General features: G+C 43.0%; 1 protein-coding gene across 1 annotated transcript; it reads right to left on the minus strand.

Moving 5' to 3' along the window:
• Positions 1-4,004: 4,004 nt before the first annotated feature.
• On the minus strand, positions 4,005-7,816 carry LOC137323858 (gamma-crystallin S-1-like). The gene is made up of 3 exons (XM_067987869.1): positions 7,796-7,816; positions 5,220-5,462; positions 4,005-4,280 (listed from the first exon to the last, which is right to left on the minus strand). Exons 1-3 carry the CDS (start codon positions 7,814-7,816, stop codon positions 4,005-4,007), a joined length of 540 nt encoding a protein of 179 aa, XP_067843970.1.
• Between the last annotated feature and the right edge of the window lie 6,174 nt (positions 7,817-13,990).

Below are 13,990 nucleotides of genomic sequence, written 5' to 3' on the forward strand. Positions count from 1 at the left end.
GTGGCAGTAATGCATTTGGTAGGATGTGCTACTTGACACTTGCATTCACTCACCTTGACCACTCGTGTCAAATCATTGAACTTCTTTCAGCACTGCATGACATGGCGGGTGCAGTGCTCCTGGCGTTGAAATCCTGCGCCACAGCCTGCCAATGCCTGCGGAGCTGCAGTCCGGAGGGACTCCTGCCACCCTTCCGTACACCCCTTCCACCAGGGCCTCCAGAGCATCATCGGAATAGCGTGGAGCCCTCTTTCGTGGTGGTCCAGCTATCCTCATGGCCATCTTTCCCTCCTGCAAGTAAGCAGTGTACCTGCCATTTGCAGTGTGCACCGGCACTTTTAAGAGGTGCGGGCTGCTGATGACGTGCGCTGTGCACGCCCCATTTCCAACTTCCTCATTCTCCGTGTAGCCTCTCAGCTGCACAGAGATATCATGGTGGGTAGCTGGCAGCACGAAGTTCACGTGCTGCCTGCGTAGGGTCCATCGGGCGCGGGGTACAATCACATCATGCCACCCCCGCCCGAAAACGGCCCATATCGAATTTTACCCCAATGTCTCTAAACGTTGATGAAAAGACAAAACTTGATGAGACAAACTTCGACATATCACCTGTTACCAAAGAAATCAATTCCCTACTTTCGGACCTGAACGACTGCTTTGACCTAGACGACTGCTTTCATGGGTAAGGTTGTATCATTTCTTTGCTCGCTTTGTTTTGAGCCTCCTCATGTGCTCTTTCAAATCATTAAGTAAGGAACATCGCAAATCCCCACTTGCATTATCGGGAAGAGTAATCCTTCTATTAATTGAGTGGCTTCATGCTGGCCATGTGCTCTTTTTAAATTACTAAATAAAAAATCACTGTGAGCCACAAAACTAACACATCAGGTGGCTTTCTTTGTCTGTGCTATCGTCCAGATCCATGAATCTCTGGGAAAGACCCGAAATTCCCGACACTTGTCACAATTTTACAACCAATTTATCGTCTGTCCAGAATGCTCTGCACCTGATCAACCTGCTTTTGATTGTTTGCAATCCCCACCATGGTGTCATTAGAAAATTTGGGCAGTTTTGACTCTATCCCCACTTCCAAATCATTGATATATAATGTGAATAGCAAAGGTCCCAGCACAGATCCCTGGGGCACCCTCAATCATTTCCCATCATTCGGAACCAGCTCCATGCACAATAACTCGCTGTCTCAATTGATGCAGTCAGTTGCCAAACCAATTCAATAACTGCTCATCTAATCTATGCTTTGCTGTCTTTTGGATCAAACTACAATGTGGCACTGAATCAAAAGCCTCACTGTAGTCTGTACAAACAATATTCATGGAGTTTCTTTCATCCATAACCTCCAATACCACCTCAAAGAATTCCAACAGGGTTCCCTCCATAAAGTTGTGCTAATTTATCTTGGTGGCTTCATATGCCTTTGGCGTTAAATGATGCCCTTCGTTAAGATAATATCTGAACATTTTCCCAACAACAGACGTCAGCCTCATCAGCCTATCATTTCCAGGACCGTCCTTTTGCCCTTTTTTTAATTACACTGGTTGTGTCCCTTTCTCTCCAATCCTTGGGCACAACTCCTGACCTTAAAGACCTCCACCAAAACATAACCAATTTTCTTGGCTTCTTGCTTAGGTACCCTAGTGTGCTGGCTTTGGTGTCTTACCCTCTTTCAGTGCCTTCAACATTTCAGTCACTTCCTTTTCAGTAGCAACCTGTAATCCTTGCTTTGATCAATGTATTTTAACAATGCTAATACTGGTATTTTTGAATTTACTTCTGTTTTATAATTGGTGATACACGTACACTTATGAGGAGAGAATCAGAAAACCAGTAGCTGCTTGTTGTTTTGACCAAAGCAACAGTGCAAAAGTCCTTCAATCAGTATATGTGTAACAGATATAATTACCATGCAAAACTTTCAGATTGGAGTTATAAGCAAATTTGTACACACATTCTTGCTGTGAAAGGTGTTCTCTGTGATATAGAAGGTAAATGTATCTTGTTTGCTTGTACCATAGATAAATGGACACTTTACTCACTCTTCAATTCATCTCACAGACATCTCCGATGAAAGGCTCAACAGGCAGTAGAACCATAGTTTTTTATATGTCTGAAACCAAGCAAAATAAATCTTTTGATCTGAGGATGAGGAGGTTGATTTGCTACAGACTTGTACAGGAGTGGAGCTAATCACCTGAATATCATCACTTTAACGGCACTGAGAGTCCGTCAGAAGGAATGTAACTTTGAAGTAGTTTACAGCATAGTCACTTGACTTCTCGGACATGAGCTTGACTCTAACTCAACCCACTGAGGCAACCTGGGATCATTTGAACTGATTCAGAAGCCAAAGGATGGCTGTTGGAATAAAAATCTCAGATTGGTTGCAGTTGTCTGTGCCGCTGTGAGGGTAGGGTTAGGGCACGTTGTTAGGGCAGAAGATTGAGAGCTTCATCCTGCATTTGAACTTTGTTGTATTGGCCCATGAAAGCTTGATGTTTATAGAGATCGAAACAAGTTCCATCACCTAAAACTTGCACAATTCACCTCAATCACACAAAATACTACCCTCTTTAAACCAGTTGGGAGCTATTTAATATTGACCTGTATTTTTACCTGAGGAGATTAGAAAGTTATTATATTTGATGAGAAAATTTCTGATAAATCACTGCATTAATTATAAATATTCACGTAACATTTTTTATCATTGATTGGTGCTGATATTACCAGCAGGAATTGATATTTTTTCTGAGGTTGCGTTCCAACAGCACTGATTGAGTTATTTTTGCCATGTGATATGTTTTACAATGTGTTTCTTTCAATGAATCACATTCTCTTAGAGCTGTGGATGTCAGGGAAATTGAACTAAATCATTAAATGCTTTCTGCTTGAAATGTGCCTGACCTTTATTTCAGATTTCTTTGGCAAATTGAAATGCTAAAGAATTGACCACCTGTGATTATGGGCCAAGCAGTCCTCATTCATAGTGACACACATTTTCAATCTCTCTTCTTTGAAGTCACAACATTAAATTGTCAATGTTATTGATTGAGTTTACAAGGCCAAATTCCTTCAGGTTGAAATCCCGGGAATCCAGCAGAAAGGTTGAGAAAAATGTCGGTTGCTGGATAGGCCAGGTCGGGATCTTAGTGTTAGCCATGGCTCAGTTGTCGCACTCTCGTCTCTGAGTTAGAAGGTTGTAGGTTTAAGTCGCACTCCAGAGATTTGAGCACAAAACCTAGGCTGATACTTTAGTGCAGTACTGAGGGAACACTGTAATCTACTGACAGAGACTCTCGTCTCAAGATCTGGGCAGTTCTCCCCGATGTCCATTCCAATATTTATCCCTCGACCAACATCACTAAAAACAGATGATCTGGTTATTGATCGCATTTCAGTTAGTGAGAGCTTGCTGTGCGCAAATTGTCTGCCGTGTTTCCTCCATTACAACAGTGACTGCACTTCTAAAGTGCTTAATTGGCTGTAAAGCACATTGGCACATCCTGAGGTTGTGAAAGGGGCTATATAAATACAAGTTCTTTCTTTTAGTTGGGCATTCCTAATCAGCCTTGTAAGTAGGCCCAGTGAGATCTGCTATATCACCCTCATGAAAGGTGTAAATAGACCTCACCGGAAGAGATGCAGGATTGGGAAATGACTCCTCCAAGTCCCGTACAAATGAGCTGATCTCCTATTGGCCACGCAAACCCCACCCAGATCGGTACTGATTGGCACCGGTGGGCACAATTCTGCATCTCTAATTACATTTCCAATGTAATTTTCTGCATCACTAATTACTCACTTTAATGATATTCATATAGCTACGGTAAAATATTCTGCATGAGACCACCTGATACCATCACTGTTTTGGACAATTTCATTGCGGATCAGAAAATAAGTCAATTAAGCAAAATGACAGTGTAATAGTGGATCTTTTATTATGTTGGCTAATGATTCAACAACATAAAGTCATGTTTTACAATGATAGACTAGATATCCCTCATGCGCCTGAAAGATCCGATACTTGAGCTGATGCCACCCCAGTCACTGAATCTCCTGTATTCACCGGGTCTCATGAAGTACTGGCGGCCTCTGTAGTTGGGTTGTTCATAGAAGTTCCAGTAACCGTCCATCACATGGCAGGAGTGAATGTCACGGGAGCGGAAACGATCGTAGACAGATGGACAGTCATCCGTGAATTCCATCATCTGTCCTCCAAAGTCAGGCCTCTCATAAATCTTCATTCTGTACGACCTTCCTCTGTACTGTAATATAAATACGATCATATTCCTGATGAAACTGCAAATATACATTTGGTATGTGTAGAAAAAGAGATACCTGGTAAGGAGGGAATATGACGGGGCCCAGATGATGTCATCAACAATGAGGGCAAAGCTGAGTAAATTTATTAACATCGATTGAACAAGTTGATTATGTTTGAGCCTCGTTAACAGCAAGCAGCTCCTATGTAATTTTATACAGTGAAGCAGTGAACTCTCTGTAAGAGTACACGTGGTCTGATATTAATGGTTGCACCCAGACAGGAGGTTTCTCAATAGCTGTAAAAATCTAAATTTACTTATTGATCGTATTGTGAGGAGATTTTTCTCTGTGTGTGGGAGCAGGTTTCTCTTTCTTTTAATCTATTAAACAATTACAGTAAAACTAATGGTGCAAGTGCAAATATGCCTGTCAGCAAGTTGTACTCAGTCATGTCTTAGTCTAGCTCGAGATAAACTTATTACTTTCTACACACTCAATGCATCAATTTGGCTTTCAGTTCTGAATATTTGATTAATAACAAACAAATGTATCCAATTATATTTCCAAATATTTATGAGCTATGCAACAGGCTACACGTCACATGACACATTGACCTTCCTTTCCAGTTCGCACAAGTATAGACTTAAAAACCAAGCCGTATAACTTCACCGCAGGTACAAAATTACAAGGGCTGGTACTAACTTTTGATAGTAGCAGAAAACAGGTGGCAGTGGATTGGAAAATCAGGCAGGATATATGACGGGCAGCCAATCCGCTTCCGTCCGTTATCCCCCACTGCCGAAAGTTAAAATCAGCCCCATGTAAACGGGTAATATGTCTTCACAGCCGACACAGACAAAATAAAATGCCCAGCACAGTGGCCATTTTCTAGATGTCACTCTGGGTAGAACAAAGAAACCACCAAAAGTTTGTTTACTTACGTATGGGTAGGTGCGACATGACCTGATGTTGTCATTGAATCCCATCCAGCGCTGGTAGTCAGGATATTCTCCCCTGCTCAGAACATACTGATATCCCATGTAATTGGGTTTCTCATACACCACCCACCAGTCACTCTCAACACGGATGGAGTTACAGCGGCTGAAGTAAGAGGACAGGTCAGCACAGTCAGTACTGCACTCGTGGTGCCGACCCTGGAAGTTTCTGTCCTCGTAAAAGATGATCTGTGGAAAGACATAAGCTTGTAATTAATAATTTCACAAACTAGAAGATAATTAACGATGAATTCTAATACAATGTATAAAATCTGAGTTCTCCTTGCCTTTCCCATTTTGAGCTCACAGTTAGATTAGTAACTGACTGAATGTTCCACTGTTTCACACAGCTTGGTATTTATATGCTGGGCAGAAAGGCCTCTCTGGGCTGTACTTTTGTTACACGAATGATTCAGGATTGAAAATCAGCAAAATAGCAACAGAACAAATGTTGCATTCATTGTAGAAAAATACCTGAGTTATGGGTGATGCGTCATTGATTGTTTTCAGTTTGCTTTCACCTCATTTTAATTGTTATACAAATAACAGACCAGATTTAGAGTCTATTTCACTTCCACCTTACAATTAAATATCTCAAACACAGCATTAAAGCTGGAAGTGTGTTGGAGTGCAGAAAGGATATCATTGCGAATATACATCCAGCTATTTGTACCTTTACTGATCAATGGAGATAGCTTAATACAAAGATTCAATTTTGTTTGGATTAATGCATCTGGTTTTATCACTTATATTTTTGAGTTGTTTCTTCCTTCTCAGTTCTTCTTCCTTTTTGGCAGAAACCCTGGCCTGTGCTCAGTATTTCACCACAGCAATGTAACCTAGATTGGGAAGGGTAGAGGATTGCGACTCGAAAACCCCATATCCTACGCATTGATATCCTAACATGCTTTGCTGTGCTGTACTCTGCCCACTGCCTCAGCCGTCATGCAGGCACCTATGATGCAACAGTCAAAGGTCAATGGGGCCATGGCTCCATGCACAGCCATCTGTGATAGCAAGGCAAATAGGCTTTTAGATCAGGGAATAACAAGGTGAATTAGACACAGTTATAGACAGCAGAGGAGTCAGCTGTCTCATCACCAATTATCTCCGAGGGAACAAAGTGTCTTTCAGATGGAATTGCATTGTGAAGTAGTTTGTAACATTTGTATTTCCCCGTTAGGACTTTAACTTGAATCCAGCTCAGTGTGCCTGAAATTTGGCATTAATTGAGAGGAGAAAAGAATGGCTGATGGGAAAAGAAAATGTCAGAAGTGTGACTGAGGAAGGAGCTTCATTCTATATCTAGCCTGTGCCATATTCGACCCATAAATGCTCAGATAAGGTAGGAAAAGTAAGCAGATGGGCCACTCCTGTACTTAGCACTGACACCTCACCTGAATGAGTATAATTGATCCCCTCCCATAACACTAAGAGCAATTTGTCACTGACCATTGTACAGCATTGAAATGAGGATGATCACATGAATTCAGAATATCGGTTATAATTCTTTGTGATCTGCAAGAACATAATTGATAAATCCAGATGCAATACACCAGAAAAATTGAATATTTTTATTATCATACGTGCATTGATCAGTGCAGATACAAATAACACTCAGTTTCTATACTCCTTGTCAGGTAGAGCTCAGAGAGGCAGCTTGATCATGTTTGGGACAGAGATTTCGACACATCCTACAAAAGGCAGGCATAGCTGGGGCCCGAGGAAAGTTTAGGCCTCCACACCCCAAACTCCACCCCTCCCCCACTCTGCCTCATGAACACAACCTCCATGAGACACCTCCAGAAGCTGATCTTGCCACCTACCTGTGTCACCAGTGGGGCCTTCAGGCTGCGTAATATTCCAACACATCCTTTCTGGAATGACGCCCGGGAGATAAAATAACCCAGGCCTATTTCTGAAGCAGTGGGTGAGTTTCATACTTACACTGTTACCCACCCACCTCAAATCCACCCAGAGTTATAAATAATCAGGTCTTTCAGGGTTGTGGCTGAGAACACGGAGAGCTACATGTTCAGAGGAAGATAGATGAGTGTGGGTAAAGAGAATACAGAAACAAAGGCAGCTGATGTCATGGTGTCATTTCTCGATAAGAGGATGAAAAGAAGACCAGAGACCGGAGGAAGGGGGCTGAGAAGGCTGGAGACATTGTGTGCTAAACTTTCAACCCCAGTCGTGGTGTAAACAGGCGAGATCGGATCGATTGCCCATTATACACTCCCCTCCTCCACACCCAGATTTTCCTTTCCATTGTAGTCAAAGTCAAGATAAATCGGGCGAGCCGTACAATGGACAACTGATCCGTTATTGCCTGTCTAAAGCCCCCACCGATGTTTATGTCCCATTGTACGTGCTATATAACTCAACACCGATTTACATTACATACCATTGCCATTCACCAATACACTAATATCCTTTCCTATGCTGTATTCTGTGCACTAACACCATTTAGTTTATAATTCCAGTGTTTATTATTCTTCCCTTTTCTTATCACTTTGCACTTGTGTAAGGAATTTGGACATTTGGTCAAACCCCATTTACTCTTTTGAACTAATTGACGATTCAACATAAAGAGTTAACCAGTCTCTTTAAGGATTTGGACATTCACTTGGATTCTGTCTCTCTTCTTCTGTTACAAGCTAGAGTGTTTATTGCTTTACTTGTTTTAAATCACTTCAACCATTTACCAAACATTCTTATTAATGTGATTACATCTCAAAAACACAAAGAGAAGGGCTTGGAGTTGGAAATTCCAAATCCAGCTGTTCTGTGTACATCAGTGTGTGAGATAGACAGGGTTAATTTCAGACAGGCTGCTCGCAAAAAGGAGAGAGCGAGACCTTGGAAGATCAGACAGAAAAGCTTGCCTGTCTCTCCCATGTTTTCTCTCGCCATATTTTGTTGGGTTGCTTAGAAATTTAGTGCGATTGTCGCAGTGCTTTAGTCAAGTGTATAAAATTTTTTAAGTTTCTTAATGTCAGTTAGTTCCCCCGGTGATAGAAGGAAATCTGATGTATTCACGGAGAAAAGTAACAGTGTAAGGTGGCCAACCACAACCACCACGAAGGTCCAATAAAGGCACCTGAAGGAAATCAGAAAGCAAATGAATTGGCTAAGAAAGGGGGGATGGGGGAATGGATTGAGAGAGAGTGGAAATGTTTCCCCCAATGGAAAATAATCAGCCTGAGAAATTGCCCAACCCAATCAATTTGAAACAATTATAAAAAGAAGATCCTGAAATAAAGGCAGTCTTGGTGATGCTAGAAAAGAAAGAAAGTCCAAGGGGAGAATATGATAATCAACCCGAATTAAAGGTGAAAGATGGGATCCTGCTGTATGACCAAAAGTGGGTGATACCACAGAATGAGTGAAATGCTTTTCTTTACCAAGCCCAGGACGCACCCACTTCAGGACACCCCGGGGAACATTAGAGAGGCTCCAGCATGGAATGAAAAGCCAGGTGGAGCATTATTGTCAAAACTGTTTAATTTGTGTACAGCACAACCCGGATGCGAATGCCAAGAAGACACTGTTACACCACACCCGGCCGACAGCTGGCCCTTGGACCAATCTACAGACAGGTTACATTGGGCCCTTTCTCCCTTTCTCTCGAGGTTATCGGTATGTGGTGGTACTAGTAGACACAGTCTCAAAGTGAGTAGTAGCATTTCAAACCCCCCATTGCAACAGCACAGGCCACTGCTAAAATACTGGTGAATCACGTATTCACCAGATGGGGATTCCCAAAGTCCATCGACTCGGACCAATGTGTTGGGAATCAAAACACGATTCCATATTTCACATAATCCTTCCCCATCAGGCTTAGTGGAGAGAACGAACCGAACATTAAAAGCAATGTTAAAGAATTTGATTGAGCAATCCCCCAAAACATGGGACCAATTGCTGCCCTCGAATGGGAATGGGAAGTTGGGATGGGTATAAGAGGAAGAAGTTGGACTAGATTGTAAATGCACAGGAGAGAGTGGTACACCAATCCTCTCCCTGGCTTGGAAAAAGGGAGCGATCCTGGATGGTAACATTGAAAGAGACCTAATTAAGGAAACCTTAAAGACTAGAATTTAATAAAAGGCATGAGGGACTGTTTAGCTGTGGCACTAGCTTTTACAAATATGGGAATTAATGTTGACTGCGACAATGTTACAACCACCTCACTCACCAATGGTGCGGGGACCCACAGTAGAAGGAGGCGGGGAGATGAGAATGATTAGGAATCAGAGTCATGGCTGGAAACAGCAGCCTGGAACCAGATAGACATAGAGAGCATGCGGGAACAAATGAAGGAACTTTTAAAGAGCATGAATAAAGGGGATCGAGATCTGGGCCCTGATTTTCAAATAAAATTGCGGGTGCGTTGGGGGCAGGGGGACTGCGACAATCAGGAAAATCACAAGTGGGTGAAGAAGCCGCCGACTTCCGGGTTTCCCAATGACGTGCCTGTGTGCGCGTGCGCTACACGAATGCAGAAGTCCTGCCGGCAATTAAAACCAGCGGGACGATAGTTAAAGAACCAAACGTATCTCATTGAGGTACTTAAAGTATTTTATTTCTGACATAGTACAGAGTTAAAACGATTGAAAACTTACCTGGGCAGCTTTCCCACAGCTTCCAATTCACGCCTGGTGAAACCTGATGTGAAGGGCTTGGTCAGGCAAAAATAATCGTAATAATTTAAATAAAAAATAAACCAACTTTGCCACCGATGTCTCCTGCACCCCCCTGCTCTGATGTCGGATGTCCCCCTCTCTGATGTCCCCCTCTCCCCCTGATGTCCCCCCTCTCTGTCGTCCCTCTCAGCCCCCAATGTCTCCCACTCCGATGCTCCACTCAGCCCCCGGCGTCTCCCCCCCCGATCTCCCCCTCACTCTACCCCCGGATCTCCCTCTCTCCACCACCCCCCCCGATCTTCCCCTCTCCCCCCCCCACAATCTACAGCGCTCTCCACTCTCTGTTCCAGCACTGGATGATGTGTGTCTCTCTCTCTCTCTCTATTTCTCTCCACCACTCCCCTCGGCGTAGCAGCTCCTGTTGGCAGCCAGTCTGTCAATCAGGCTGACTGACGGGCGCGAAACCCCACTGCCATCACGCCACCTTTTTAAAATTGAGCCCCTGATATATGAAACCCAATAGGATACAGTATCGAGAGCCAAAATAACAAAAGGCACGGAGCAAATAATGGGAAGAGTAAATGACATAATGGACTCAAACACAATATAACGGGATATGTTGGGAAATAAAAGGTCCAAGAAGAGGTTAAGTAAAATAAACAAACAATATAACTTAGACCAGGTTGGGAATGTTTACTCTATGTTTCAATAATGAAATTGGGACAACCGGAGGCAACGGAGAAATTATATTTAACAAGAATTATCCACAAAATGGATAATGGTAAAAGGAGAGCTGGAGAATCTTTTAAGTCCAAGATTTCTTGAGAATATTGCACACTGTAATTTTCTGACAAACTTGGTGAAGATGAAACGAGCTAATGCATTTATAGATTAAAAAAATACAAAAGCTAGTAGATCATGAGTGGTGTGAGACAGTACATAATGTTGGACAACACACATGGGTTAGAATGTTTAGTATGGCTTTAATAAGCAACGTTTACTAATGTTTATGATGATAATCTGCTTATGTGTAATGGGATGTTTAATTCACAACCATGGCAAAGCAATATTCTTTCTGCATATGTCACGGCAAACCCGTCCTACACAGGAACATGACCCAATGATAAAGGAAACTTACCAATCACGGACAATGCTCAAAGTGTGTGAAAGTGGATTGGTCAAAAGATTAGTCAGATCCACTTGAGGAGGGACTGTAAGGATTTTGGACATTGGGTCAAACCTCATTTTATTATTTTGAACGACTGGATGATTCAATATAAAGGGTTAACCAGTCCCTTTAAGGATTTGGACATTCACTTCGATCATACATTTACATTACATTTGACAACAAGGGATAACGGGCCGCCCACTGATCCGAAACACTGTCTCCTCTCGGGCGGTGAGGACGTGTAAACGTGCCCATCCACCCTCAAGTCCCTCCTGCTGCCGGCCGTTATGTGCCACCTTCTCCTGCAAAACAGAGGACAGTTTGTCAGTGAGTATCCTGCAAGGAATGTGGGTGATATGTCTGTCATGGTCGAATAGCTGTCAGTTTCTGTGACCTGTGAGTGGTGGTTGTGTGGCCTGCAAGTGTAGAACTATGTTCGGGTGAGATGCAGCGTACTGAGTGCAGCATTGCTTGTAGATGGGCAGTGTTTGTTGGTGGGTGGGTGACGGGGAGTGTGATGTGTGTGGCAGTAATGCATTTGGTAGGATGTGCTACTTGACACTTGCATTCACTCACCTTGACCACTCGTGTCAAATCATTGAACTTCTTTCAGCACTGCATGACATGGCGGGTGCAGTGCTCCTGGCGTTGAAATCCTGCGCCACAGCCTGCCAATGCCTGCGGAGCTGCAGTCCGGAGGGACTCCTGCCACCCTTCCGTACACCCCTTCCACCAGGGCCTCCAGAGCATCATCGGAATAGCGTGGAGCCCTCTTTCGTGGTGGTCCAGCTATCCTCATGGCCATCTTTCCCTCCTGCAAGTAAGCAGTGTACCTGCCATTTGCAGTGTGCACCGGCACTTTTAAGAGGTGCGGGCTGCTGATGACGTGCGCTGTGCACGCCCCATTTCCAACTTCCTCATTCTCCGTGTAGCCTCTCAGCTGCACAGAGATATCATGGTGGGTAGCTGGCAGCACGAAGTTCACGTGCTGCCTGCGTAGGGTCCATCGGGCGCGGGGTACAATCACATCATGCCACCCCCGCCCGAAAACGGCCCATATCGAATTTTACCCCAATGTCTCTAAACGTTGATGAAAAGACAAAACTTGATGAGACAAACTTCGACATATCACCTGTTACCAAAGAAATCAATTCCCTACTTTCGGACCTGAACGACTGCTTTGACCTAGACGACTGCTTTCATGGGTAAGGTTGTATCATTTCTTTGCTCGCTTTGTTTTGAGCCTCCTCATGTGCTCTTTCAAATCATTAAGTAAGGAACATCGCAAATCCCCACTTGCATTATCGGGAAGAGTAATCCTTCTATTAATTGAGTGGCTTCATGCTGGCCATGTGCTCTTTTTAAATTACTGAATAAAAAATCACTGTGAGCCACAAAACTAACACATCAGGTGGCTTTCTTTGTCTGTGCTATCGTCCAGATCCATGAATCTCTGGGAAAGACCCGAAATTCCCGACACTTGTCACAATTTTACAACCAATTTATCGTCTGTCCAGAATGCTCTGCACCTGATCAACCTGCTTTTGATTGTTTGCAATCCCCACCATGGTGTCATTAGAAAATTTGGGCAGTTTTGACTCTATCTCCACTTCCAAATCATTGATATATAATGTGAATAGCAAAGGTCCCAGCACAGATCCCTGGGGCACCCTCAATCATTTCCCATCATTCGGAACCAGCTCCATGCACAATAACTCGCTGTCTCAATTGATGCAGTCAGTTGCCAAACCAATTCAATAACTGCTCATCTAATCTATGCTTTGCTGTCTTTTGGATCAAACTACAATGTGGCACTGAATCAAAAGCCTCACTGTAGTCTGTACAAACAATATTCATGGAGTTTCTTTCATCCATAACCTCCAATACCACCTCAAAGTATTCCAACAGGGTTCCCTCCATAAAGTTGTGCTAATTTATCTTGGTGGCTTCATATGCCTTTGGCGTTAAATGATGCCCTTCGTTAAGATAATATCTGAACATTTTCCCAACAACAGACGTCAGGCTCATCAGCCTATAATTTCCAGGACGGTCCTTTTGCCCTTTTTTTAATTACACTGGTTGTGTCCCTTTCTCTCCAATCCTTGGGCACAACTCCTGACCTTAAAGACCTCCACCAAAACATAACCAATTTTCTTGGCTTCTTGCTTAGGTACCCTAGTGTGCTGGCTTTGGTGTCTTACCCTCTTTCAGTGCCTTTAACATTTCAGTCACTTCCTTTTCAGTAGCAACCTGTAATCCTTGCTTTGATCAATGTATTTTAACAATGCTAATACTGGTATTTTTGAATTTACTTCTGTTTTATAATTGGTGATACACGTACACTTATGAGGAGAGAATCAGAAAACCAGTAGCTGCTTGTTGTTTTGACCAAAGCAACAGTGCAAAAGTCCTTCAATCAGTATATGTGTAACAGATATAATTACCATGCAAAACTTTCAGATTGGAGTTATAAGCAAATTTGTACACACATTCTTGCTGTGAAAGGTGTTCTCTGTGATATAGAAGGTAAATGTATCTTGTTTGCTTGTACCATAGATAAATGGACACTTTACTCACTCTTCAATTCATCTCACAGACATCTCCGATGAAAGGCTCAACAGGCAGTAGAACCATAGTTTTTTATATGTCTGAAACCAAGCAAAATAAATCTTTTGATCTGAGGATGAGGAGGTTGATTTGCTACAGACTTGTACAGGAGTGGAGCTAATCACCTGAATATCATCACTTTAACGGCACTGAGAGTCCGTCAGAAGGAATGTAACTTTGAAGTAGTTTACAGCATAGTCACTTGACTTCTCGGACATGAGCTTGACTCTAACTCAACCCACTGAGGCAACCTGGGATCATTTGAACTGATTCAGAAGCCAAAGGATGGCTGTTGG

The sequence above is a fragment of the Heptranchias perlo genome, chromosome 7 (genome assembly GCF_035084215.1).
Source record: "Heptranchias perlo isolate sHepPer1 chromosome 7, sHepPer1.hap1, whole genome shotgun sequence".
NCBI classification, from domain to species: Eukaryota; Metazoa; Chordata; class Chondrichthyes; order Hexanchiformes; family Hexanchidae; genus Heptranchias; species Heptranchias perlo.

Excerpts from the sequence above, each read along its gene's own strand:
- LOC137323858 (XM_067987869.1), bottom strand. The coding sequence starts at position 7,816 with ATGTCCAAATTCCTTACACAA. Across the intron at positions 5,463-7,795 it reads TGTCCAAATTCCTTACACAA|ATCATCTTTTACGAGGACAG; the intron begins GTGCAAAGTGAT and ends GTCTTTCCACAG. Across the intron at positions 4,281-5,219 it reads CATGTCGCACCTACCCATAC|TACAGAGGAAGGTCGTACAG; the intron begins GTAAGTAAACAA and ends TTTATATTACAG.